Raw genomic sequence first — 26,833 nt, forward strand, 5'->3', positions numbered from 1 at the left:
AAGTCAGCTGAAAAATTGGCACCTCTATACAAACAGCTTGAGATATGGCAAAAACTGCTCCTGCAGGTGCCTCAGCCTGCTCGCCAAAAAGGAGCGAGAGGGGAGCGAAGAAGAAAAATCCAAAGTGCTAAAAAAAAAAAGAAGAAAGAAAACAAAAGTTGCCTGAAATAATTTTTCCCCAGTATGGTAAAAATATACATTAAAATAAAAATAAAAGGCAAATGAGAAGAGGCACCACCACTTTGCCATTCCGGATGCCCAGTGAGGGAAGAGGCAGGTCCTCAAAGAAGCGTTTGGGGCCACCGAGCCGCCCTGGTGCCGGTGCCGGCGCCGGCTCCCGCCGCCGCGGTGCCCGCGGCGCCCCGAGTGCGCCTGCGCGGCCCAGCCGGCGGCGCGCTCGCTCCCGGGGCTGCCGCCGGCCGTCACGTGACGCGAGCCTCGCCGCGCCGCGCCGCGCCGCGCAGGGCGCCGCGGACCGCGCTGAGGTGCTGAGGTGCCGCGGCCGCCGCGCCGCCCCCCTCCGCCTCCTCCCTCTCTGCCTGCGGGGCACGGGAGCCGATGACGGGAGCGAGGCGGAGTCTGGAGGGAAGATACAGAGAGATAGCGATTTAAATCACATCCCCGGCTCTAGGAGGGCAGCAGCAGCAGCAGCCGCCCCGGCGCAGAGGCAACGGACGCGCGCACCGAGACACGTCTGCCGGCTCCGCCGCTGCTGCTGCTGCTCACGATGGGCGCCGCCGCCGCCGCCGACCCTCCCCGGGCCGCGGGCCTCGTGTCCAGCGTGGTGAATGACACCCTCGAGTTTTACCGCTGGACCTGGAGCATCCGAGGTAACGCCGCCGCCGCCGCCATCCCGCGGCTGCCCCCGCCCCAGCCGTCGCCGCCATCCCGGGGCTGGCGCCCCCCGCCCGCGGACGCGGGCGCGCAGCGGTCAAAATGGCTCCGTTGCCCGGGAGACGCGGCGCGGGCGAGGGGCTGGTGGCGCCCGGCCCGGCCCGGGGGCCAGGCCCCTGGGCGCCTGCTCCTCCTGCGGCGGGAGGGCCGGGGTCGGCCGGTTTCCCCGGCAGCACACCCTTCCAGTTGTGCTTGGGGGCCTCTTGGGTTTTTTTTATAACTTTTTTTAATTTCATTTTTCATTTCATTTTATTGATCCCCTGTTGTGGCCCTTGACACGGGGCACCTTTGCACCGCAGGGCGAGGGCTCCCCCCACGCGTGTGCGCGCAGGCGCCCACTACTCGGCCATGTGCGGGATGGCGCTACGTTTCTTGCCGGTAATCTGCGCTAAGTACCAAAATCATGTTACTAGAGTCTTACCTGCTGTGTGAGTCGTTTCTTCGGTTCCCTCTCGCCACAGCTTACCTTTGGGCAAAAACCCAGGGATTTGATTTTGGGATGAGCAGGGCCCTGTGTTAATTCACGTGACACCGCAGGTAGCCTTTGACTTCTGTGGCAGGCGGGAATTCAGTGATGGCATCGCTTACATCTTGCAAATGGTGGAGTTCAGCAAATTAAATGAGGAACTGGTGAATACAGTCAATGCAGGAGCTTTTAATTTTACATTAAGTGCATTTGGGTTTATTCTACGGTTTTCCATTTTCAATATGACCCACTTTTGTACTGGCAACCCATAACTGTAGTGTAGAAGTTGCTGAAAGAACAGAAAATGTCTTAGAGCATGGAGAAATGTGAAAAGCAGCTTTCAGTACTGGGACAGCAAATAAGATGGTAATTTGCTATGATGCTTGACATCATGGAGTTGCTGTTGCAAGTAGGCTTGAGCAGTTGATAGAATAATAGTACGTGGATGCTTTCTGCATTTTGTAGTTGTCTGCATAGTGATGAGGTCTAGAACTACTATGATTTAAAACTGGAAATACGTGGAGAAAATTCTGGAGTGAGTGTGACTACGGAGGTATTTTGTGGCAGTGTGATAACTGAAAATATGGGGCTTTGATTATAGATACTGGAAGCTCACTACTGCATCAGCAGTCTTTCCTTTTCTGCCCCCCTCCCTTCTGCCATCTGTCAGATAATAAATTAATCTTATGTTATAGGTGCAGGGAGCTCATTTTTGCATGATCTGCATTCCCAGCCTATCTTACAATTTTATTTTTTGACATATCTTAAAAATTATATTAAACGTCTGTGCATATTTTTCTTCTGCATTTAAAACCTGCCTGAAGATGAGATCAGATGAAAATGCTTGCAGCAGCAGTTCATTGTAATCCACCAGGGTTTGCTCTCTCTCTCTGCCTCTTGCTACATACAACTGTTTGTAGATTCCCAGGTAATGCATGAAAGAGATGCTCTTCAAGCCGTTCAGTAGCATTTTCAGATAGATGTAAAAATAGATGTGGGTACAAAATAGATATTCTTATAGATTGCTTTCTTTGTTTGCAAAAGACTTTAATTCCTGGTATTTTTCCTGGACTCCAAACACATTCTTTAAGTCTGTATACAGACCTCGCTTGTTGTAAGCAACAGTGACACCTAAAAGGGGGGGGGGGAGGGGATAAAAATGGAAGTCTGTGCAAGTGATATAAAGATAAGTAACTTAGATTAGCACTACACATAGAGGAAAATTTTTTTTTTCCCTCTCCTGCTGCTGCTGCTTTGGAGAATCTTAACTGGTACTAGGATGCCATTGTATTGGCATCTAAAATATGCTCAAGTCTTTTCCTAATTATAGGAGACTAAGGAAACTTTTCCTAATTAAAGGAAACTAAGTTCAGTAGTATTGCTGTAACATGGGATTCCACAATAATGAAGTACATCAGTTGCATTTTGTATGAAGGGTTGTGAGTTTCCTGTTCAGGTTCTGGATTTTGGTGGCTCCCTGCAAGGATAGTTTTGAATAGGACCTAAGCTGTGTCATAATTGTGTTACTTTTATACCCAGTAGTGTGTAAAACAAGGTTCTTCTGTAGTTCTTAGATATAGATATGTGAAACATGTACTATCACACAATGTAGTAACAATATACTCCGGATAAGAAAGTGTCATTATGAGGCAATGTTGCATTACTATGTAATAAAATAACATCTTAATGTCCTAGGTTCCAGTTCCATTTTAAATACCTGCTCAGTTTGCTGCTCTTCAATATGTGTTTTCACTCAGAAAAAAATCATGAATTGTCTCCCTTTGCCATCTCTAAGTGAATACATATTGAAATCATGAATTCACCACTATTTGTGTGAATTCACACAATTCACCTGTGTCAAAAACTGCAGCAGTGATGTTGCTCAACAAACAACATAAATTATGGCATGTAAGACCATTGCCTAACGTTCAATATCATTAAATATAAAACTATACCACGCAGCAAAGTTGCTCAACAAATGATGCCATGCAATAGCATTACACAATGAATACTGAAACACCACTACACAGCAAAATTACACAATAAAATGTGAAGAAATTTTATTCCCACTACTACTCCTACGCAAAGATTTCCCATTCATATAAAATCAAACTTACTTATTCTCTCCAGTTTTCACTTCCATGTTCTGTTGGACACCCAAGTCTGTCTTGACTCTATTCTCAATATTCAGCTGGATTGTTCTGCCAGCAGGGATCTTATTTTGTTGCTCTGGACTCCTGTGATGGGACTGTGTAGAACTGTGCCAGATGTCCCACTGAGTCCTGTGCCACTTTATTTCCATATTGTAACGATTTGGTCTTTTTTCCTCTCTGCTTTATGCTGTTTTTTTAAAAAAAATCAACCATCCTTTTCTGAAGGTGTTTTTTTTTTTTTAAGCCTATATGATGCACCTAATTGACTTTTTTGAATGATGTCATAATTTTTAACATTAAGTAAGTTATCCAAAGCAGTTAGCTCTTTTTTTTAAAAAAATCTTGCATTTAAAAAACTATTTGGGAATAATAACAATATTGTGACTTCCCCTTGCCCATATATATTACTCAGATATGTATTTTCAGTCTTAGCAATGTTTAATGTTTTTCCATGTTAATTTGTTGAAATACCTCTTTTCTCCCATTCTTTGACTATCTTTTTAGACACCATTTATGAAAGCCGTCAAATTCATTGTAATTGTGTATTCACCTGAGAAGTCTGAAGGAAATCGTTTAGGAAGCCATAAACTTTAAAGAAAGTTTAGAAAGGACAAAGACATGTTCTTAGCAGTCATCACGAGAGAAGATGGTGTTCAGGGGGAACAGTTTGTATCAGGAAAGGTGATCTAGGAATTTCATGCCATTTTTGTAAGGGCATGGGACCAGTAGGATGTGTAATAGGTAGGGCAGGGCTTTCTTCTCTCTGTCAGCTCAGATAGGTTGGGGTTAGATTTGCCAGGAAGGATTAAGGGTATGATTAGGTGACTGAACAAGTGACTTAAAGGGAGGTTCCAGGCTGAAGCCGAGAGAACTATTAAGGTGAATAATTCAGGAGACAGACCAGGAAGGAGGAATGTGGAAATATCAATTGTGGGTGAAGAGTCTATAGGCATCCGGGAAAGGGGAGTGGGAGACTGTGGCCAGGAAAGGAGGCTTGTGAAACCCTGAATCCAAAAGATTTATTTTAGAGGAGCTGATTAATTTGAATGTGTTAAGCTAAACAATGGAGGGAATTACAGACTTTGGGTGAGATGGTTGTTCCTGGAGCTCAGAATTAAAGCAAAGTAGGGCCACCCCAGGCCACGTGGGATTGCTTTTGAATAGCACCTATTTACAGCTGTTGCAGTTAATAGGATTACAGACTCTTTCCATCAAGAAGAAAGGAGAGAGCAGAAAGATGCAAACTTTCACTTTAGTGGTAGGGTAGGGTAGTCTTCAAAGTAACATCTTGTTCAAGAGAAATATCAGTTGTGGCTTTTATCAGCTGGGTTAGAAGTGTAAGGCAATGAGAATGGCGAAGGCATGGGAAATGCTTACAGCTGCATGTCTTGAAAGTGATTAGGTGAAGTTGCTTCCATGGGAACTCAAAGTGACATAAAAATTTTTGTCAGGAAAATCTTAGCCTATAGTTTAAATTTACTCATGCTCAGTAAATTCAGACTTATCTTCTTTTTCAGCCCAGGGAACAAAGAACCAGAAGAACATGCTTGCTGCTGCTTCTTCTTCCTTCATTCTTTTCCCCATGCAGAAGCCAAATAGGACTAAAGGATCCTGAGTATTTATGCTTTAGGAAAATTCATTGGGGTGATTAGCAGAACAGCAAAATTACCTGATTATAAGTAGTACCTTGTTATATTTGAGGTTTTGTGCCAAGGCTGGAAGTTAGAAGAATCCTCATGAAAGTTCTTCAGAGGGTGGAGGTGGAGAGAGAGAATGGAGGATGAGATAAAGACCCATGAAGCCTGTTTCATGGAAAAAATGTGTTCCTAAGCTTTAGAAGGGCTGGCTGAGCACCAGACTGTGATTTGACACAATACTTGGTTTGCAGATATAATTTTTTTCTCAAGGGAACAGTTTTTTGGATCTGGAACCATGACTGCATGAAACACAAGGATTAGACAGGAAGAAACATCAGAGACTGGAAAATCAGGTGTATTGGGTTTGGCTGTCTTGTGGTGGGAACACAAAGGGGGCAGAAGAGGCACTTGGAGAGAACAATTTCAAAGGTAAAGAATGTTCAAGGTAGAATATGTGAGTCTACTATCAACCAAACTGAGGAATAAGAGCATCCCAGTTTAGTCAATTCATTTAATTAAGCATCCTCTTTAACTGCTGGTCAATGGAAGGACTTTACTAATAAAGAAGCAGCAGCTGTTGGTATTGAAGACAATTTGCAGGGTGTTTGAGGGAAATTCTGCTCGCTTACCTTTCACCATCATCAGATTTCATTAGATTGCAGAACTCAGAAGACATAGGTCAGAACAAAATAGATGCAATCAGCTTTGAAAAAGGAAACATCAGTCAGAAAAATAGTTGTGAAGTGGAAATCCCTAAATGGAAATTTTGAATCACTAAGCTTCAGGAGGAACTGGAGTCTGAGGGAGTAGCCTGAAGCAAAGCTGACACTGAAAGAGAAACTGAGGTGCAAGAGGAAGACTTCCCTTTCCTAAAATGAAGGAGGAGCAGTTGTAGGTAATCATCCACAACTCTCAGCTTGAGCAATGAGATGAAACACAGAAAAAGGCTTTTAAAGAACACTGAGAATGTAATACAAACTTCTGTTCGAACACTTGCCAGCGTGTCCTGGAAGCAAAAGAAAACGTGTGGATGAGATGGCAGAAAGAAGGGATGATCCTATCACGAAACCTGGACAGGAGAAGAATGTAACTGGAATTCTGAAGACTTCTGTAAGGCTGTGTATGTAGCATTTTTTTAAATCCCCAGAAGAAGTAGTATGTTATGGATTTTATTAAAGCAATTCACTTGAAAAAGGTTGGGAAAGTGCTTTATACAGAGTTTAAACAAACCAGTGGCATGGCCTTAGTAACTAGTGCCAAATGACTGGGTGTTTAAAATTACAGCACAGCATAAATTACTGTTGTGGAGTTCTTGGCATATCATATCCTCAGCTGAGGATGCACAGCATTACTGAGGTGCAAATTGGCACGTGGTCCAGGAGCCACAGACTGCAATGAGAGGTGAAGAATTCTTCCGTGACTGAAATATCTGTGGCATGAGGCACAGACGTCGACCCTGGGGACTACACTGGTTACATAAATTGAGCATAGTGGTTGAGCTGTTGTTTGTAGGTGGTTGGACCTCTTATTTTTGTTTTTTTTCCTCCTTCTGGTTAGCAAACATGACTAGAAGTTAACTGTGACAGTCATTCTGTATTTATGCTGTGCTCAGGGGTGAAGAGGCTTGTGGGAGGGGTATGGTTATAGCTAGGAAAGACCAGAAGAGATTGTTTTCAAGACAGCTATTCAATCCTGTGTAACCAGAAACAGCTGTCAAAGGCTACATAAATACTAGGAAAGAGAAAGATATTCTTAATGGACAATTAATAGAGGAAGATGTAGGAAACTTAAGCAGTAGTTCTTTTAAGGGCTTGTAATCAGGAGTCATGAAGAGTGGGTGAGGCAAGGCTCCACTTTTTCCTCTGCCAGTCCAGACAGGTGTTTGGAGTTATTAGATTCACATGGAAAGGATTAAGGGAGTGCTTGGATGAAAGTGGATGACTTAAAGGTTCTGCGCTGACATTACGAGAACTTTGGGAGGAAGAATTTGGTAGGACACAGACCTAGGGGGAAGAAATGTGTGTACAGAATACTTTTTGAGCTAAGGCAAATGGGGCTAAGCATGAATGGCCTGAAAACCTGGATCTAAATGAGAGTTTGTTAATCTAAACAGAACTGGCCATAAAAAGAATAGGAGCTTTGATTTATTAAAGAGTGTTGGTGTGAGTGGAGTGTGCCTGGAAAGCAGATGCTGGGACAGTCAGCCCTTGTCAGGGCAATTCTTGTCAGGGAAGTGGCACTACTTTGAACAGTAACCTGTTACATGACAAGGCTTTGCTGCCCCTTTCCCAGACTGTATTTTAAAACAATGTTGAAGCTACCATTGCATTTTGTAAGGAACTCTGTTTTGTGTGTGAACTGTGATCTGAGGCTATCTATTTGACTAATGCTCCTTGAGGAAGATGTAGGTGGAGGGTGCGTAGTTTCTGGACCTTGTTTAGGTGTGACATGGGTTCAGCTGTGCTCAGGACTCCAGTGATTCTGAGCATAGGGACTTTGAGGTCTTGTGGCATCTTAAAGACATAAATCAAGGTAGCTCTGAAATTCAGGCCTGCCTTGGCTTAGGTGACGTCTGTGTGAGGATTTTCAGGACTGCACCCTCCGTTGTAGGTAAAGCAATAAGTAGCTCTAAGGCAAGCCAAGAGATGAACTGAGCACAACATGTGCCTTCTATTAACTCCCATTGTGTGTGCTTTTATCTTAAAGATAAACATGAGCTGGTTTGCCTCTCTTTCATGGAAGGTGAGGGGGAATAAGCTACCTCAATTTGGCTTGCATTTGATGCCAGATAATGGCATGCCTGTGGGTAGTGACTACTCGCAGTTGTATCAGGGTAACCCATATGCGTGCAACTCAACTCCTTTTTTATGTACTCTGTTTCAGTGGTTTGATCTTTAACTCCTGCCCTGGAGTGTTCTTTCTCTCTGTGGCATTGTACTCTACCTATACTATGAGCTTCTTCTCTAGTTCTACTCCATCCATCCACCTCCATGTGTACTCCTCTGTTTTAGCATAATCTTGCATTCTGACCATTTGGTTTATTTCTGTCTTATTTTCCTTTTCCCTTATTGCTTTCTGCAGTCTCTCAAAAGTATCTTTTTTTCTGCATCCTATGTATGCTTCAGCTTGCATGCTTGAGCATAACATTTTCCTCTCTCTCTCTCTCTCTCTCTCTGTAAATGCAGGGCTTTATAAGCATATTTTCTCAGTTTATGTGGAACAGCAATGTCCAATAAAAATACTTGCATTGGAGTACCCCCAAAATGCTTTGATATTTAGACCAGATTTTCTTTTATTTTGTCCGATCTCAGTTTTAGTAATCCATAAACTTTTGTGTTGAGAATGATAAACTGTATTTCAAAAACTATTGGGGAAGCTCAAGTTTGGGGCAATATGTTACCATGAAAGGTAACATGGCTGTAGAAGCAAAGAGGCTTAGTTCTGGCAGTCATCTAGATATGGCATTATCTAACTGCTAAACTTAGTCTTTCACTCACTAATCATATCAGTAGTAAAATAATAAGTTCATCACATTCTGGTCATCTTGGGGCATGAGACCTTTCCCCTGTTCGGTTCATGTTCTGAAAACAACAACAGTGTTTCAAGATCTTTTTTTTGCTTTTTTTTTTTTTCTTCTCCCTAGATTTGTCATTCATACTGATATTGAAGGCATGTCGAGGGGAAACATTGTAAATGTTTTGCAGTGTTATTTTTCTGTGGAGGCTTCGACTGATGTACTTGTCTTAGGCCAAGAGAAGACCTCATATACCTCACATCTTCTGCCCTTGAACTTTAAAGATAGGAGCTAATATGTTTCAGTAAGTTTTTCTATAGATTTGACTTACTTCTGTAAAGTTGCATCCTTCTGTAAAACCGTATTGCTGAGCAGCATCCGCATGGTGATGCAAACAGAAGAAAACAGGCAGTTTATCAGAGGGCTTATGTGCAGCTCCTCACTAATGTTCTCTGGGAGCCTTCTGGTATTTTTAGTAGATCTCAATTGCCATTGCTGATTTTCACACATTTAGTCACTGCATCTAGGAGTCTGTAAAAGTTCATCTGCAACCCCGAATCATTCTGTGTTATTAGAGCAACAATGTAAATTGTTTACAACTGCTGTGTAGTTAAACCTTGGTGTCCTTGCCCTGTGTTAGCACGTTAGCAAGATATTTCAGTGCTGCACTTACTGTCCTGTGGGTTTGGAGTACATAACACATGTCTGTCTGTGGCAGATAAGACCTTGCAGAGTTTATTAATAAAGACTGTTGTTAATAATCCTTCACATTTGCCAAGGATGTTAGCTTCTAATTGAGGGGATCTAAAAAAAAAAAAGTGCCTACAGATAAGATTTCTTATGTGATCACCCCCTTCTGCATTATAAAACCCGAATCATACTGGATGGACCAATAGTCTAATTTGTTATTGCAACATAAAACGTGCATACATCCTGTGTCTATATTACTGCTTATTAATACTCCTACAACTATTTTCATAGTACCATAAGAGACACCACATTGATGTAAACTAATTTTATCTCCTGAGCTCTCCAAAACAGTTTTGGCTGAAACCAGAGAAGTTTGAACAAAAGTGTCAACAAAAAAACACTATAGAAGCAAAGCTTGTGGAAGTGTGGTTTTTTGAAGCAGATTTATTTCCTTAGAAATACAGAGATGCAGGTTTGATCATAGGGTTTTGTAACTAATTCATAAAATTGTAACCTGAAAGGGAGGGTTTCTGTATCTGTTTACTCAGTAACTTGTAACAGTTGAGAAAAGGCATGCAGGTGTTGCTGGACTGGGAATGCATCTTGCTTTTGGGGTGTTTGGGAAAAGTAAGTTTTGACAAACAAAAAAACTGCATGCTTTGAGGGCTTACTACCACACTCACCTTATGTAAACTTCAAATAGAGTGTTTGTGTAGTCCTCACAAATAATCATAATCAACAGAGGAGGTAAATAAATAAAATTGAACAGACAGTCTGTTAGACTTGAAAATCTTTCTTGACTTGATGGTGAATTGATATGGCTCATGAGCTCAATTCCGTTGTTATCATTGTCTTGAAACAAGCGTATACTGCAATTGTTGAATACAGGCTCAAAGATAATACGATGCTAGTGACTGAATTATGGGAGTCCCAAGAAGTTTTAATACTAGCTAGAATACATGGGTGTTTTTGACAACAAATTGGGATTAGGTATTCTTCCTACTTTAATGGGAGCTTGACATTTATGCATATGTACAAGTGTTTAACAGCTCCTAGAGATGTTCTTCATAGCTGTATGATATATTGATTGTATGTTAAGTTTACCTGTTGTTGTATATATCTTGAAAGAAGGCTAGAGAGTCAATTAAAAAACCCTGAAATTTAATGCAAAGTCACATTTAATTACAGGCAATACCTGGTAGTCTTATATATAGCCTTTCTGGTTTTGGGGTGGGCATCTCTCCCGTTTCTGGATGGAATAGGATTTGTACAGCTGCACCTGCCATGTTTTTAAATCTTTTTTTTTTTTTTTCAGAGTATATGCTTTCATTATTCGTTGTTGTTGAGAGTGACTTTTTTTTCTTCACTCTTGCATCTTAATCTGGTGTTTCATAGCTTATTAAAGTAGTAACTGTGTCTTAAAATTTTGATGCCTCTTGTTCTCAGCCCAAAGGAATTACTCTATTCTTGACTAGTTAAAGCTTGAGGGTGGGCAAAATACTTGATTCAAATATCCCCATTCATTCTTGAAGATCAAGGTAAACATGACTTCTTTGTACTGCTCTGTTAAAAAGTGACTTAAATAAGAAGGCCAACTGTTCTGCTGTTGTGTTGGTTTTTTTTGGGAACTTTTGTCAAATATAGCATAATTTGCATACGGTCCTTAGTTTTACCAGTTTTTTTTCTAATGGATCCTAGCTAGCCGTCATTGATGTTACAATGTTATGTTTGGTGATACAGAATTGTTCTATGTGGGGAAAGCAGCACTGACTTGGTTGATATAGTTGTAGTTTTTGCTCTTGAGCAGTCACAAAGCTAATATAAATGTTTGGAGAGTTGCCAGAGAAGATCCATGAAAATGATTAAAGGATTGGAAAATATGCCTTCTAGTGAAAGACATAAGGGGTTTTGTTTGTTTGTTTGTTTTTTGTGTTTTTTTTTTAAACAAGTGAGTGACCTGACAGCTGTTTATAACTACCCAAATGAGGAAAAAAAATGTTGATAATAGATGAGTCTTCAGTCTAGCAGAGAAAGGTACAACTGACTGATTCTTGAAGTTTAATTCTAATGCCTTTGGATTTAGGGAGCAAATCTGTACAGTGGGTGTAATTAACTCATCAAGCTGTTAAATGTTCTGCTGGGTTTTCTATCTCTGAAAAAATATATGGTAAATTAAGATGGCAAAGTCTGCTAAAGAAGATACCTTAGCTAATATAAATGGGTTAAGGGAGGCTTCCTAGTGTCTGTTTTGCAGATCGTACTAGATTGCAGTGGCCCTGAGTTAGATACAGGTATCTCTGACCCTGTTGGACCTCTTAGAACTATGTATAGTGCTGGAAGACTCTCTGCAGACATTGCCAAGTACAATATAGGCTGGGGATAAAAGCAAGAAAGAAACATAAACTGCACATTCCTTGTGTCCCAATCATTTTGCTTTCCTGCAGTAGTCTGCCTGCACAGCCCTTTCTGAAGGACATTCAGACTTTTCTGATTCAAGCAGGAGTGAGGCTGTAGGCATGTTATTTTAGTTTGTGCACTAGCTACACGCCTACAGGCCTAGCTCTGACTTAAGACTTCTATGCTCTATCATATGATTTCTTATTTAAAGAAAAAAAAATAGATTAGAGGACTAGAGTGGAAGGTGCAATGGATAATCAATATTGAAGCAGGCAAGTTAATTCTAGCACTGGAGAACTGTATGTGGCCTGCAAGCGAATGATTCTTTTAAATTAGTCTATTAAAGTTGTAATAAATACATAGAAAAATTTAACTTCTGTTGGTGTTAAATCCTGAGATATATGGCCCATCTATTTTGACTCTGCGATGGTCTTTCTCATCAGTCTCGAGTCTCAAGTTGTACATCCCATTTAGATAGTTATGCACCATTGTGAAGAATAAGTTTACAGCTTCTGTTGTTGTTGCTGTTAAGTTGTTCCATTCTAAGGTTTTAGCTATTCAAAGGCTTTTTTTTTTTCTTTCTTGAAATCTCTACAAACTGGTAACAGTAAATACATTTTTAAGCAATTCTGATACATTAGTCCATGTGATTTACAAGGTTAGAGTCTAATCATGTAGATACTTGAGTTTCATACTTTCAACTGAACCAGTCTACAGGGGTTGTATAGTCATCATGAATGTTATATTAATTTGTAAGTACTTACAGGACTGAGCCAGTGTTTCTAACGCAAATACAGAAAGAAGTATGGTGTATAGAATCTAAAGTCTTAACTAGCAAAAAGGGGGAGAAAACACTAAAATACTGTGAAGGAAGTTTATCTGAAAGTTTTTACAAAATATTTTGTTTTAAGGTGCATGAATTTGTTTCTGACATGATTTATTATATGGTACATGTTTCCATTTTGTAATTTGCTTCAATTGTAGTGCTATGGGAGCTAACAAGATATGTGAAATGTTAGAATAATAAAACAGTGCAATTCATAGAACAATAATTAGAAAATTCTGGTTTGCCTTGCTTATATAGTTGAATTAAAATTTCATTCTTGTTTAAGGAAATCTCTATTTCTTAAGCTTGGTTGAGCTTTAGGAGGACTTCTCTGTAGATCTGCCGTTTATTTTGACAAGAACTCTCACTGTTAAGAACCGCTTTTAAACAGTTACCATCATTTCTGCCATGTCTTTAGAAATGTAATTGGACAGATGGATGTGCTGGATTCGCACCGTAAGTGTCTTTGTGCTGAGAATAGTATCAATAGCTATTAATAACTTTGAAAGGCTCTCCAGATAAATTAGTGAGCAGCAACCTTATAGCTGAGGAATGCATATGTTGTTAAGCTAAATACAGAAGCTTATTAAGTATTGATTTTAAATAAAATATTGGTGCAGGGAATTTCAAAAATTGTTATATATTTTAGTTATAAAATATTCTCTCTAAAACTAATATTAAAAGGAAAGATAGTCACCTTTGTATCAGTTCGGGAGACTTCTGATGAATGCATGAGTAACAGGGCTGTGTATTTGTTTAAAGTTTGTACTTACTGAGGGGAAAAAAAAAAAGTTGATCCTACCCTCTCTAATATACAGAAGACTTAATCACCTAATCAGTCTAGTGGCAAGGAAATGCTGAACTGCCTTTAAAAGAAGTATTTTCACATTAATACACTTACAGTGTGTTTCATGGGAGTTTTTTAGGATTTTATCTCTAGATTATCATAAGTGCAGAGTTATTGAAGTTCATCCTCTTTCTTCTTCCATATTTCAGTATATGTTATGTGGGTTAATTATGTCCCCTTTGGCCATTACCAGATAGGATGTTCTTATTTAGTCCTTTTTAGTGGTCCTGCTCTTGCCCTTACGCTGACAGGAGAAATGAGAGGGCTTTATGTGTGTATTTCCTATTAAATGTACCAAATAATAAGGAATTAAATCCCACAAGGATAAGTGCCTCAGAGCAACTTCAGATATTCCTCTATTTCTTATCTTGGCTTTGCAATGTGAGACTTAAATTTTATATACGCAAAATCACAGGCAAACCTTATGTAAGGAAAGAATATGAAATCTTGATATACAGAACAATAATTTTCTAGCAGAAACATGTTAACAGATGCTTTATTTTATTCTGGATTTGTGTTTACAATGAAGTGCAGCTTTAAATTTTTATTCTAAAACTTCTCCTGCCTTACAAAAACCAACATTCCTGTACTATAGGCTGTTCCACCATAGCAGTCATTTTATTTGTGATCAACTTAGAATCTGGGTCTTAGGATTTGAAAGACAGACGCGTTAATCCCCTGAAAGATTCAGTCACTCTCTGTCAATTCTAATCAGGTAAAGGCATTGGTCATTTTGCTCCAAAGCAGTTGGAAGGATTTTTTAATTCAGGGAGTTCGCCTTTTTACGTCATGCTTATTTCATTTTCAGATAATAATGTACCTATTGCATGTGAATATTGCAGGATTTAATACATTCATATGTTCCTTAAGCTATCAGTCTTCTCCAATTTGCAGAAATCATTTGTGGTCATCAGCATCGGCTGATAAGTAGGACACAAAATCATGTGATTTTTGCTAAGATAAGGATGGTTTTTTTGGAGTAGCCTGGAAGGTTTGTCCCTTAAGCAGATGACTTAAGTGAGTGAATTTATCTTGGTTTGAAAGAGGGTTTATTTGAAAAGAAACTTGGAACAAGGGTCTGTGTGTAGCTGTGTGTGGTTTTTTGTGTAGAACTTGGACAAGCAGACTTGCCTGGTAAACTGAAATGAAGTTGTTTTTGCAGTGCCTTCTGTGTAACAATAATAGTGCACTGAGCTGGTTTGAAACTGAGCAAATTGCTTTGTATTGTTCAGGCAAGATCTTTATTATGAACAAATTCTTAAATCCAGAAGCTCCTGGGAAGAATATAGTGTTTTCTAGTGCCACAGTATCAGTAAAAAATAATCATATGCAGTCTTCTAAATGCCCTTAAAATAAGTGCATGATGTTGTTCGTAATTCATGTAATAGGAATTACCAGCAACTTGGTTTTGGCTGTTGATATACTTCTGCTTGGATTGGCCAGAATCTGCGCTGAACTGAACTGTGCTGACTACTGTAGAAGTGAGTATTCCCTCCCATATGGGCATTTTATGTTCAAAGTGTAGTTAGTTATCCTAGGAGAGGTTAGGTCAATGAAATCCCAATCTTTGGTTTTCTCCAGTTCAGTTCTTCAATTTTGTAATACCTGTTGAAAGTAGGTAAACGAATTGTTTACAATTTTGATGAAGCATGAGGAGAAGCCCACATGCAACTGGGTTTTCATAAAGGATTGCATTGTCCCCCTCTTCCTCCCTTCACCCCCAAGTGAATCCTCATTCTTCCCTCTAGAAATCAGGAAGATATTTCTTTATCTCTTTTGCCCCAAAAGAAATCTGGAATAGGTCATGCTTTCCTATTTTGATCAGTGAATGGTAATGTGTTTAGCTCCTGGGTAGAATTCAAATCTTTCTCCTTTTCAGTATTGTCATTTTAGCATTCAGGATCTCATGAAGGAGTGGAGTAGAAAATAGAAGCCGGATTCTCTGATGTGTCCTTGCCTTTTTGTATTGCTTGGTGCAAAGAGGCTGGGAAAGCAACTCTTGCCTTCCATGCTGTTACATCTTTGCACACTACTGTGCAAAGTGAGATGTAGATTTGATTAAAGCATGTCACGCACTGCTATTCCCAGAATTGTCTCTAAATTAAGAAGTGACACCTTTCTTTTTGCTTGGCAGAGATGAATCTGTGGCCATTATCTCATACCTTGCAAAAGATGAGGGTCTGCTTTTCTTCTATTTTTTAAATCATATGATCTGTTATATTTAAATTTGGATTGATAGAGTAATTGCTAAAAGCAAGCAGGAATTAGTGTAAGGGGGGCAGTAATGTGATAATTGCAGCATAGCCATGTGCTTTCAGTTTCAATAGGTAGCATCCAATGAGATCTAGAAAGTGGGGCTGTTCTTTAGTGTTCTAGGACTAAGTAATATAAGGCAATTGTTATCATGTTTTCCATAGAGTACATCATATTGTAGTAAAAGTATTTGTCCAGGAAGTTGCTGAAAAGTTAGCTCTATTTTCTCATTTTCTTCAGTTCGTTTTCATTGACTGTGTTTCTGCAGCCAGTCTGTTCTTCTCAATTTTTTACCACTTCTCCCGGTAATTCCTGCCCTTCTCTTCTGTTGGTGGCTGCAATCACAAGGTTGACTTCCATTGCTCTGGCAGTGTCAGTCTTGGGGAGGCTTCCACGCATGAGGATGGCTTTGCCCTCTCTCTCTCTCTCTCTCTCTTCCCCCCCCCCCCTTTCAGTATTGACAGTCATAATGGAAGCAGCTAGGGTAATTCCCAAGGACTGCTAGGTTACTCTTCCTTTTCCACTGCTTTTGCAGGCCTCCAAGCATCTTATTTGCAATGTGGTGATCAAACATTTTAAAATTAACTGAAAGCAAGGAAGTAGAGCCAGAGCCAATGAAAATTGTCTTTCTGCAGATCACAGTATATGAGAATTACTGAAAATACAGAGGGTCTCATGAAATCTGCTCCTAAAATAAGGTCCTAATTTCTGATATTGAGGACACCCAAGGAAGCAAGAAAGAAATGGTGAAGAGAAGGAGTAATGGCAGCATTGTTCTGTACTTACCACACTCTATCAGAGCTGCTCATTTGATAAATAAGAAGGGTTTTCTAACTTGTCTATATAGCTGAGCTTGGGATTGGGAATTTATGGTATAGTTTTCTTCTCTGTCTTTGGGTCACCGTGAAGAGTTCTCCAAAAGAAGCTTGTCCTTTAGGTAAATCTGAGTTTAACTGCATTGTTGTTTGTGGGTTTGCCCACAAATAACTGAAGGCAGGTATTTTAGATGTCTGAGCTCCCCAAGGGGCACTGTGGTGTTATTTCCATCTAAACTCCAGTTGACCGAAGCATCAGGAGAATAATCCAGTTAGATATTTTAGATAGTTATGGATTTATTACATTTGGTCTATTAGTATAACTAGAGATTAGCCTTCATACACAAGGGGGAAAAAACTGTTGAGTAAGGAGGCATCACTTAATATAGTCTCTTTCCTCCATAGCAGACCCATCTTCTAATCCTAGACGTCACTAGTTCCTCTGGCCAGGAGTGCTTTTTTGACACACATCCAGCACTTAATATAGTAAATTCTGGGCCCTAGAGTATGCATAAGTCTAGATCCCTTGAGTGACTAAAGGCGAATGTAAATAAAACCTTGGTCTCCCATATGGCAACACAGAATATTCTAACTAAAGCCATCCTTTTAAACTATTTTACTTAATAGTTTTCTAGTAACCTTGTCACTATTCTATCTGAAGCATATGAGACTGACATACATCAAATAGCAAAGGCACTTGTCTGTCATATAATCTGTATAAAATTAACTGGAGACTGATGCCTAACTCTAATCTAATAAAAGCTATTAGTTTTACCAGTATTTTGCCAGATTTGCGTATCTTCCATTTGCAGTGTTGTTGAGCATTTGGTTATGTTGCTGCTGCAGTCACTGATCATCATAAAGAAAACTTTTGGGGGGAGGGAGGATAGGTGGGTTGGGTTGGGCTTGGGCTTGCTTGTTTTATTTTTTTTATTTTTATTGTTTTGGCTTTTAGAACTAGACAACATAAGTTGTTTGACAGTGAATCTCTGTGTGAGGTAACTTTTTTTTTTTTTGACTATTTATTTTCTTTAACCTTCCTAGTACAGACATAATATGCTCATTCTTTCTATCTAGCCCAGCTATCCCAGGAGAAAAGATTACTTGACAAATGTAATGCCTAAAGTAATGATGAAATAATTTTATTCAGACCTTGTTGATTCCTTTTGTTTGCCTTTTTCCCCCCTCAGACAAACGTGTTGATGATTGGCCCTTGATGCAGTCTCCATTTCCAACATTGACTATAAGCACTATTTATCTCCTCACTGTCTGGCTGGGCCCCAAATGGATGAAGACAAGAGAGCCCTTCCAGTTACGTTTCCTGTTGGTTGTTTACAACTTTGGCATGGTTCTACTCAATTTCTTCATTTTCAAAGAGGTGCGTATGCCTTCTCTCAGGAGGGAATTCCTATTTAAGTCTGAGAGTGTCTAGAGATTGAAAAATGAAAATTATCTTACATAGTCATGATGCATCTATTGAAGATTATTGTCCAGATTTTTAAAACTGAATTTGCCTTTGATATGGGTGTTTTTATAACTAGGTATCATCCATTTGTGAACAAACATACTAAATGAGTGTATATAGAGAATTTGAATATACTAGCTAGTTCAGGTTCTTCTTAGATTTATGTTAGTGTAAACATTAGAGAGATTAACTAAAATCATTAGAGGTTTAACACTTCTGTTTTTTTTTTCTTTTTAGTTATCCTAAAAGGTATCAGAATGTATCTCATTACAAGTTAAGCTGTTGCCTTCAATATGTTTATCAGTTTTAGCAATTCAAACATCCATTGTCTGCTTTGAGGAGAAGTATCCTGTCTGGAAACTTGCTTTTTAGAATAAGAATGAAAATGAAGTAAACTATATCTTTATAGATGCAGAAAAGGATACAATGTTCAAATATTTAGTTTGCAAAATTCTGAATGCATTACTTCTAATAACAAAGTTCTTAAATATTACTGTGTTTCTCCTTTCTTAGGTTTTCTATACAGAGGAAACAGCTCTTTAGCAGTAGCTGAATGGGAATACTACTTCCCACACAGTGGTCCAGAATATAGCTGTTGCTAAGGAATAGTTTTATTTTACTGTGGCTTTGCCCATGTGGATTGAGGGTCACCTTGTTGGAAGACCTTAGATCTTATATTGGCAAAATCTCTTTCCAGAAGTAAGCAAGGAAGTAGTGCAGTTAAAATTAGTTTTGCAGAATTCTTTTCTTGGGGGTCTGTTCTGTACTCTTGCCATCAAAGTGGTAGGATATCTGACAATTTTCTGCATATGAACTATTCCCCAGAGCTTCTATAACAATATTGTTGGCTGTTTTAAGCCTGTTTCAAGACATGGTTCAGTAAAACATTTTACCCATCACACCTCAGTCATCTCTGAACTGTCTCATTGCACTATTCCACTCAGACTAAAATATTTTTTGACTTTCATTGTACGCGGCTCCAGCAAAGGCAGTACTATTATGAGGGTTTGGTTATTGCAGAGTATTTCCTAGTATGTATAACATCAAATTGCTTTCATCTGACTCAGGCAATCCTATGTCTCTGAATTTCTTCATAGATGGTAATAGTTGGGAAGGTCAGAGATCTTCAGAGACTTATGATGCCACACAGATTGATGAAGGATTGAAAAAAGCCAATGAACTAAGGAATTATGTATCACATAACATCATCTAGCAGGGACATGGTTGTCTTCACTGGCATTTCTGAAGTTTAGCGCTAGTCTTCAGCTTACTTGATATGATGGTCTTTGTGAAACCTGCTTTTTTGTCTCTGCACCTATATTTAGTAGGCAAAAGTCCTGAGCATTCACCTGCCTGTTCATTCCTTTAAGGAGCATTAGGAACATTCACAAAATACCTGTCATATTTTGCTCCTTTACCATGGTTAGAGTTACCATGGTACTAATGGGAACTGAAGGCTGATTGCTCTCCCACTACACCTATCTTAGCTTCAGAAGTGATCTACTTTCAGTTCTTATGGTGTCTTAATTTCATGTTAAAAAGCTATCCTGATAAATAGTCTAAATCCAGGGAAAATAAAATACTACAGGTACAACAGAATTTAATGCTTACACCCAAGATTAATTATGGGAATGGATAAAATCCAACCATCTTGGCAGATTAAAAATGAAAATCCTCTGAAAGGAGTTCTGCAGTTTTTGCAGTGTCTGTCTCCTTTCATTTATTTTTTTAAATCAAATTGTATTTTATCCATAAACTGAATTGCCCCAGACTTGCAGTGAGTAGATGTTCAAACCTTGCTTGCTTTATACAACAATACATGCATTTGCACAGCATTTCCAAACCACCAGTCATGTACAAATGAGTGTGACTTGAGCACTGTGAACACTTCAGGTGCAAATATTTTTGCTGTTGATAGGCTGAAAGCTAATTATTTGAGGTACAGGCAGAGCTTTTAATTTCCTGTTATTGCAAATGGTAGGTTGTGATTCAATGGATGTTAAACAGGACTGTAACGCTTGTAATAGGAAGTGTATTTTCTTGATCTTAAACTGTTGGAAGGCAAGTGTTCAAGTTTCAGTTGTTCTCTTTAGCCAGGCAACTTTTACTTTGGTCTATAAGAGATTTACAATACTGATGTGCCACTGTTGTAACTCACATGAGTAATATAATTGGTATGAGAAAAATTATATGTAGTTTGTATCTTGTTAATTATTATGAAGTTCCCAGGTATTGTTAAGAACAGAGTTTGAATGTGAAATGTCTTTAATGAGATCAATAGTTCTTGTGTCTAAATGTAAATGTTGTTTAAATATTCTTCCAAACATCAAACCATATTGGTCATCTTTGATGACTTATATTAAAATGTTAAGCTGATCAAGCACTGCTAGGTTGTCTAGTCCAAGATTATCATGTATTGGACTCAAGTTCAGATTCAAATTAGGAGCGAGTTTTGCTTAGTTTTTCGGGACTTGCTGAAGTCCTGAATGAGTAGTCCGTATTTTGCCACAGAATCCCGTATTTCTTATTCTAGTCTGAAGGAGTAGCTGAAGTCTGCTGAAGTCAATTCACTGCCTTTTTTTCTGAGTGAACCTTTGTCAAACTACCTAGCAGACCTCAGTGGAAATTAATTAGTTTCTGTAACAATGCAGATGAAACTAATTTCTCCTGTTCTCTGATATTGTCAATGGGCTGATGTCCATGTGGGCACTGGAGAGTAGTGGTTTTACAGCAGTTTGCAAGAAGTAATTGGATGACTCTGAATTAGTTATTTTTCTTTCTTAGGATATTCTTTGTGGACAGTTACTTCTTTTGTTTCTCCCCTTTAACAGGTGTGTACAGCAAATAATGAAGCACTGGACTTTACAAGTTTTTGTTAGTTGCATCTGGATAACACTTGACTCTGCATCTGTACTCTGTTAGTGTTGTGTGCAAGATTAGACACAAAAGTAACATGAGTTCAGTTTAAATGAGAAGGAAGTGAAGTTTGGGGTAAGAGTAGTCAGTGGCTGCCTGCTTTTAGCTTGATCACAGAATCACAGAGTGGTTGAGGTTGGAAGGGACCTCCGGAGATCATCTAGTCCAACCCCCCTGCTCAAGCAGGGTCACCTAGAGCTCATTGCACAGGATTGCATCCAGGCGGGTTTTGAATATCTCCAGAGAAGGAGACGCCACAACCTCTCTGGGCAACCTGTTCCAGTGCTCTGTCACCCTCACAGTGAAAAAGTTTTTCCTCATGTTCAGATGGAACTGTCTGTGTTTCAGTTTGTGCCCGTTGCCTCGCGTCCTGTCGCTGGACACCACTGAAAAGAGTCTGACCCCATCCTCTTGACACCCTCCCTTAAGATATTTGTACACATTGATAAGATCCCCTCTCGGTCTTCTCTTCTCCAAGCTAAACAGGCCAAGCTCTCTCAGCCTTTCCTCATAAGAGAGATGCTCCAGTCCCCTCATCATCTTTGTAGCCCTTCGCTGGACTTGCTCCAGTAGTGTCACATCCCTCTTGTACTGGGCAGCCCAGAACTGGACGCAGTACTCTAGATGTGGCCTCAGCAGGGCTGAGTAGAGGGGGAGGATCACCTCCCTCGACCTGCTGGCAACACTCTTCCTGATGCACCCCAGGAGACCATTGGCCTTCTTGGCCACAAGGGCACATTGCTGCCTCATGCTTAACTTGGTGTCCACCAGCACTCCCAGGTCCTTCTCTGCAGAGCTGCTTTCCAGCAGGTCAGCCCCCAACCTGTACTGGTGCATGTGGTTATTCCTCCCCAGGTGCAGGACCCTGCACTTGCCTTTGTTGAACTTCATGAGGTTCCTCTCCGCCCACCTCTCCAGCCTGTCCAGGTCTCTCTGAATGGCAGCACAGCCCTCTGGTGTATCGGCCACTCCTCCCAGTTTTGTATCATCGGCAAACTTGCTGAGGGTGCACTCTGTCCCTTCATCCAGGTCGTTGATGAAGAAGTTGAACAAGACTGGACCCAGTACTGACCCCTGGGGGACACCACTACCCTCTTGTATACCCCTTCTTTTACCTCTACAGTTCACTGTTTACAGGTTATGCCTGCTCCACTGCTATATTTTGTTCCTCAACAGGGTGGGATTACGTGGATGTAAACAATTTTGGATTGTAACGTTTATAAATGTCAGTATGAAAAGTATTACCTGAACCTTGTACAGCTGTGGACTCTAAACCGGTGTTCTTCTTTTCAATGAGAACTCACTCAAATTTCGAGTTTATCTTCTCCAGTTCAGGTCATTGAAACATGCCTTATTTGGAGTTATTTGGAGCCTTCCAAGAGCTTTGATATGCTTCGGGCCACTTCTGTTGGCACAAAAATGTGGCACTCTTCTTCATCCAAACTCTGTTAACATGTTTTATGGGTGCTTAGCACTGACTGTTAAGATTTTTTTTTTCTGGATTTTGATTTGGTATATTGTAAGAATGGTAGATCTAGATTATCTAATCCTTATCTATTGGAGAAAGTTCTCTCTTTGCTCCAATCCATCATTGGAATTGCTCTTCTGTCATTATTAGTGAAAACATTTGGTGGTTTCTATCTCTGAAGCTAGAGCCCTCTAAGGAAAGATTCATGTTTGAATAGCTTAAGGTTATACTGAATTTTTACTAATTTACACAGGCTTCTAATTATCTGGGCAGATATATGCAGGAAAAACAAGCATTTTCTTTTTACCTTAGAAGGAAAAAAAATAGGCACTATATAACAATACATTGTTGGAACTAAATATTGGCTTTGTTCAATACTATTCTCAGGACTCATAAGGATATTTAGATTATTTCTGATCAGGTAAGTTTAATAAGGCAAGATGTTCGCTGATAATTGTTTTAAATATGCTCTATGTAGCATCTTTCCCCTCACGTATGACTTTATTTTCAGCTGTTCTTGTCATCAAGAGCTCGAGGGTACAGCTATGTCTGCCAGAGTGTGGATTATTCAGATAATGTTTATGAAGTTAGGGTGAGTATTTCCCTTTTGTGTTGGTGTGTGGGTATATGTAATATATAACATTATGTTGTGGTTTAAGTCTTGTCTGAAAATTGTTTTTTCAAAGTTCTTCTGTCAGCCATGACTGTATCCTGTTATATTCTGACAGATCGCTTTAGGTTTGACTACATTGCACATAGCAGTTTAATTGCAATGCATCATATATATTTGCATTAACTTCTAACAACTAACCATCTAACTGGTACAAGTAAGATTAATCCTGAAGATACCATCCTTGGCTTCATTGGTGGTTGTACAATCCATGATAAACTTTGTATGTATACTTTGATTGCTAGACCATACTGAAGTTTATGATACAGTGTAACCACAGTAAAGGGATAATGTTCTAGCTAGATCAAAGCAAGTGAGGTAGGCCAGCTTATACTGTGATTGCACTTCAGTCATAGTGGTGAGGCAGCTTTTCATCTCCTTTACCCATGTCTGGCTTCATGAGCTCTTGCTGGCTTCTGGCAAAGGTATTATCAGTTCATTTCATTGCAGAAGCTTAGATTTCAAATGTGTTTTTTTTTGGAAAGCATTCAAATTAAAATCAAAGTGCAAATGGTTGGTAACTTCCATAATGGTGTTGACTGGCTCATGTACTAAGCCTTATCTTCCGGCAGAGCTGACACTTGAGAATCTTACAGCTGTTCTTGCAAGTTTTGTGCTCTACAGATTAGAACATGTTCCTGGAAATGTAATGAGAATGTGTTATGCTATAAATATGTTTAATGTTTGTAAAACATTTTGAAAAATGTCTGTCTTGGCAAGGCGGCTGTTCATGAGTAGATTACCCAAAAGCCTCTGCAAGCGACAGAGGGGTAGTGAGAAGGATGCTTTTGATTATTGCACCATCTGTATGGTGGCTGATATTGCAAAAGTGACAAGACTATGCATAGATTCTCTCCTCCCCCCCCACCCCGTGGTTACCTGTTTTTCACCTTTACCAATACTGTGCTTACACTATTTCATTCACTGGAGTACTTCTGTTAATAACTTTGTTTAAAAACAAAAACTAGCAAAGTGTAACAAATGCTTCACAGTCTTTCAATATCTGAGAAAAATATAATGTCCTCATACACAACTGAATGGCATTGAGGACTGGCATGACAGACATAGGATGAATTTTAATCATAGTTAAGTACAAGGGTGCATATCTGGGAGTCTAATGACATTTTGTATGCAAACAGCTAACCCAGTCTCCATGTAAACTTGACCAAAGATTTGCTTAGTACTAGGTTTTCTACTTCATGCCTTAATTTTAGGTGCACTTGCTTTTGGAAGGCTGTGCACAGGTCAGACCTGCTCAACAAAATTATCTTCCATTTTGATCACTATGACAAACAAAGGGTTATTATATAATGAAATGAAGGCAAAATGACCTGCACCATGTATTTGTTGCGTGATATGTCTGGAAAAGGTTGCTCTAGCAGTATTGGCTCTTTGGATTTCCTGACTTCCTAAGCTTTTTACAAACTTGTGGATTTACATAAACTTTATTTCTAAAGTTGTAAGTTGTAATGTGCAATTTGCAACTGATAGAATTGGGAAAGCAGTACAAATTGAGTTCTGTCAAGTAGTTGCAGTAACTGGTTAGTGTGTTATCATTCAAAACTCTTATCTTGTTAATTATCTGATAGTTCTTCTAAATAAATTCTCAATTTAGGAAAACTAATAAATAACAAGTAGAAAGCTACACTTTTTACAAGTGTACTTTGTTCTCCTGTCTAGCCAAAGAGTCTGAGATAAGTTTCTGGCCTGTGTTACAGTAAATCATGCTCTGTATTAAGGCATGTTGTTTTTTGACACTGTAGGATGTTTTAAAAAACTTAAGATTCTGTTTGTCTTCGTTTGTCTTAATGTAAACCTGCAAAAGCAGCTCTTAATGTATCTAAGCGTGGGCTCCTTCTTGCAGTTTCAAGTTTACAACTGATAAGTCTTGCATCACATCTCTGACATCATTTAAATAGATTTAAATAGTAAATATCTAGTCTCTATAGGCACCAGGATTTCTCTGAAGAGGAATTCTGCTCTGCAATAATAGAACTCAATATAAATAAAATAACTTTATTTGTAAGAAAATGAGTAAATAAATCCTGCATTATTCAGATAAAGGAGGCTAGCACTAACTCAAATGGGAAAAGTACTGAACCCAGAAAGCATTATAGAACATGATCTGGAAAGCAACAGCTTCATGTATGACTTCATTGTGTGAGTTAGAAAGCTAGAACAAAAAAATGGAAGATAAATAATGAGAAATGTGACACAAATCACATGTAGAGGTCTAAAGTCCTGGTATGGCTTCTGTTTCTGCCTTTTCTCAGGGAAGTGCCACTATGATGCTGCCAGGTAGTGGGCCATTTTGACCAGTGTTCCTGTTCAAAATGAGGTGTCAAGAAACCATCCCTTGTCATTCAAAGAAAGAGAAACAAAAGATTGACCATCCTGGATGACAGAGAATGTCTTTCTCCTCCTCTTCAACCCACATCCTGTCTCAGACAGTAGCCAATAGTGGTTTCAAGGGAACAGTGTAAAGTAAGGCACATAGGGGCACTTGCTCTGTGTAGTCTAGCAACACCAGCGATCTGCAGCTCATGGACCTTTTGAGTCAGAAATGGTATCTTTGTGTTTTGCCAGTTCTTAAGAGGATATTCTTCCACAAATTTTTCTATATGCTTTCTTGAACCTTATCAAGCTTCTGGCATTGCTTGACAATGAATTCTATAGTTAGTTTACACACAGTATGAAGAAGCTGGTCTTCCTATTTGATGTTTTGACCCTACACCTGTTGATCTCTTTGAGGTTCCCCCAGACAACTGGAGAGAGCAGGGATGGGAACTGGATGCCAGAGTTGCAGAGATATCTTACTCCTTTTCATTGGACTTATCTCCTGGGTATAGTAGGTAACGACCTTCCTGATTGCTGGCAGGAAGTTAAGGAGTGTGTTTTGTAATTGGTTATGAAAAGCTACACAGAGAAGGAAGAAAAAGGGAAAAATCCCCAACAAGGGCTTTTGAAGGAGCTGGAGCTGCATCTTGGAGGAACATTTTGCTTAACTCTAAGCATCTAGTTTAGGAGCCAGAATAATCAATGCAAAGGGGTGAGGTGCTAAATTTCATGCTTTGGAGTGCTCCTTTGGAAGTTCCACTGTTTAGAGTAAACAACTTCCTAACATTGTCTAAATTCAGGCATTTAATTTTAGCGTCTGTGAGTAGCCACTTTCCCTCTCTCCTGACTTTTGTATGTTCTTGTTTCCCAGGACAAGACTCATCTATTCTATTAGCATTTTTGGAGAACTGAGGATTAGGAGTCTGGAACTGTGGTACATTAGTTAGTTCCTACTTTTAAATGTGTTAATGGTAATCTTAAAGCTGAGCTATGGTTGTCTTCTGTATTGTAATTTTAATCTGCTTTTACTTTTCCTGAATATATCTAGAGCTTGAATAATTTCCTCTTATGAAATAAATATAATAATTAGGGCCATAAATTTGATCTTTACAAATTTTCTTTAAATTTCCATCAAAAGGAAACTTGAGTTAACAAAAACTTCATGGTCCTATAAATAAAATCCTATAACTAAAGCAAGGAAAAGACAGATCTCTTTAAAAACCTCTGTTTCCTCTTTAATTTTTAATGTCATGGTTACATTCTGAGAAGTACCCATCCTTTCAAACCCCATAACGGATAATCAGCTCCAACCCAAAATGAGGAAGGAGGGTGCAGGACACAGGTCTTGTGTTAAAACAGACCTCTGTTAAAAAGCTTGCAGTAAGCAGAGGTTGTGGGGTTGGACCCCTTGTTGACCCCTTAATCTTAGGCTGTAATGTAATCTTTCTGTGCCATCTGGTGTTTTAACAGACTTAGATTGACACA

The 26,833-nt window shown here is 39.4% G+C and overlaps 1 protein-coding gene across 1 annotated transcript in view; it reads left to right on the forward strand.

Moving 5' to 3' along the window:
- The first annotated feature begins 465 nt into the window (after positions 1–465).
- The window catches only part of ELOVL4 (ELOVL fatty acid elongase 4), a 37,046-nt gene continuing 10,678 nt past the window's right edge, over positions 466–26,833 (forward strand). The window contains exons 1-3 of the mRNA XM_067294073.1: positions 466–830; positions 17,683–17,870; positions 22,853–22,933. Of these exons, the coding sequence (XP_067150174.1) occupies positions 728–830; positions 17,683–17,870; positions 22,853–22,933 (372 nt within the window). The 5' untranslated portion in view covers positions 466–727. The remainder of the gene's footprint in view (positions 831–17,682; positions 17,871–22,852; positions 22,934–26,833) is intronic.

Source organism: Apteryx mantelli, chromosome 3, assembly GCF_036417845.1.
Source record: "Apteryx mantelli isolate bAptMan1 chromosome 3, bAptMan1.hap1, whole genome shotgun sequence".
Lineage (NCBI taxonomy): Eukaryota > Metazoa > Chordata > Aves > Apterygiformes > Apterygidae > Apteryx > Apteryx mantelli.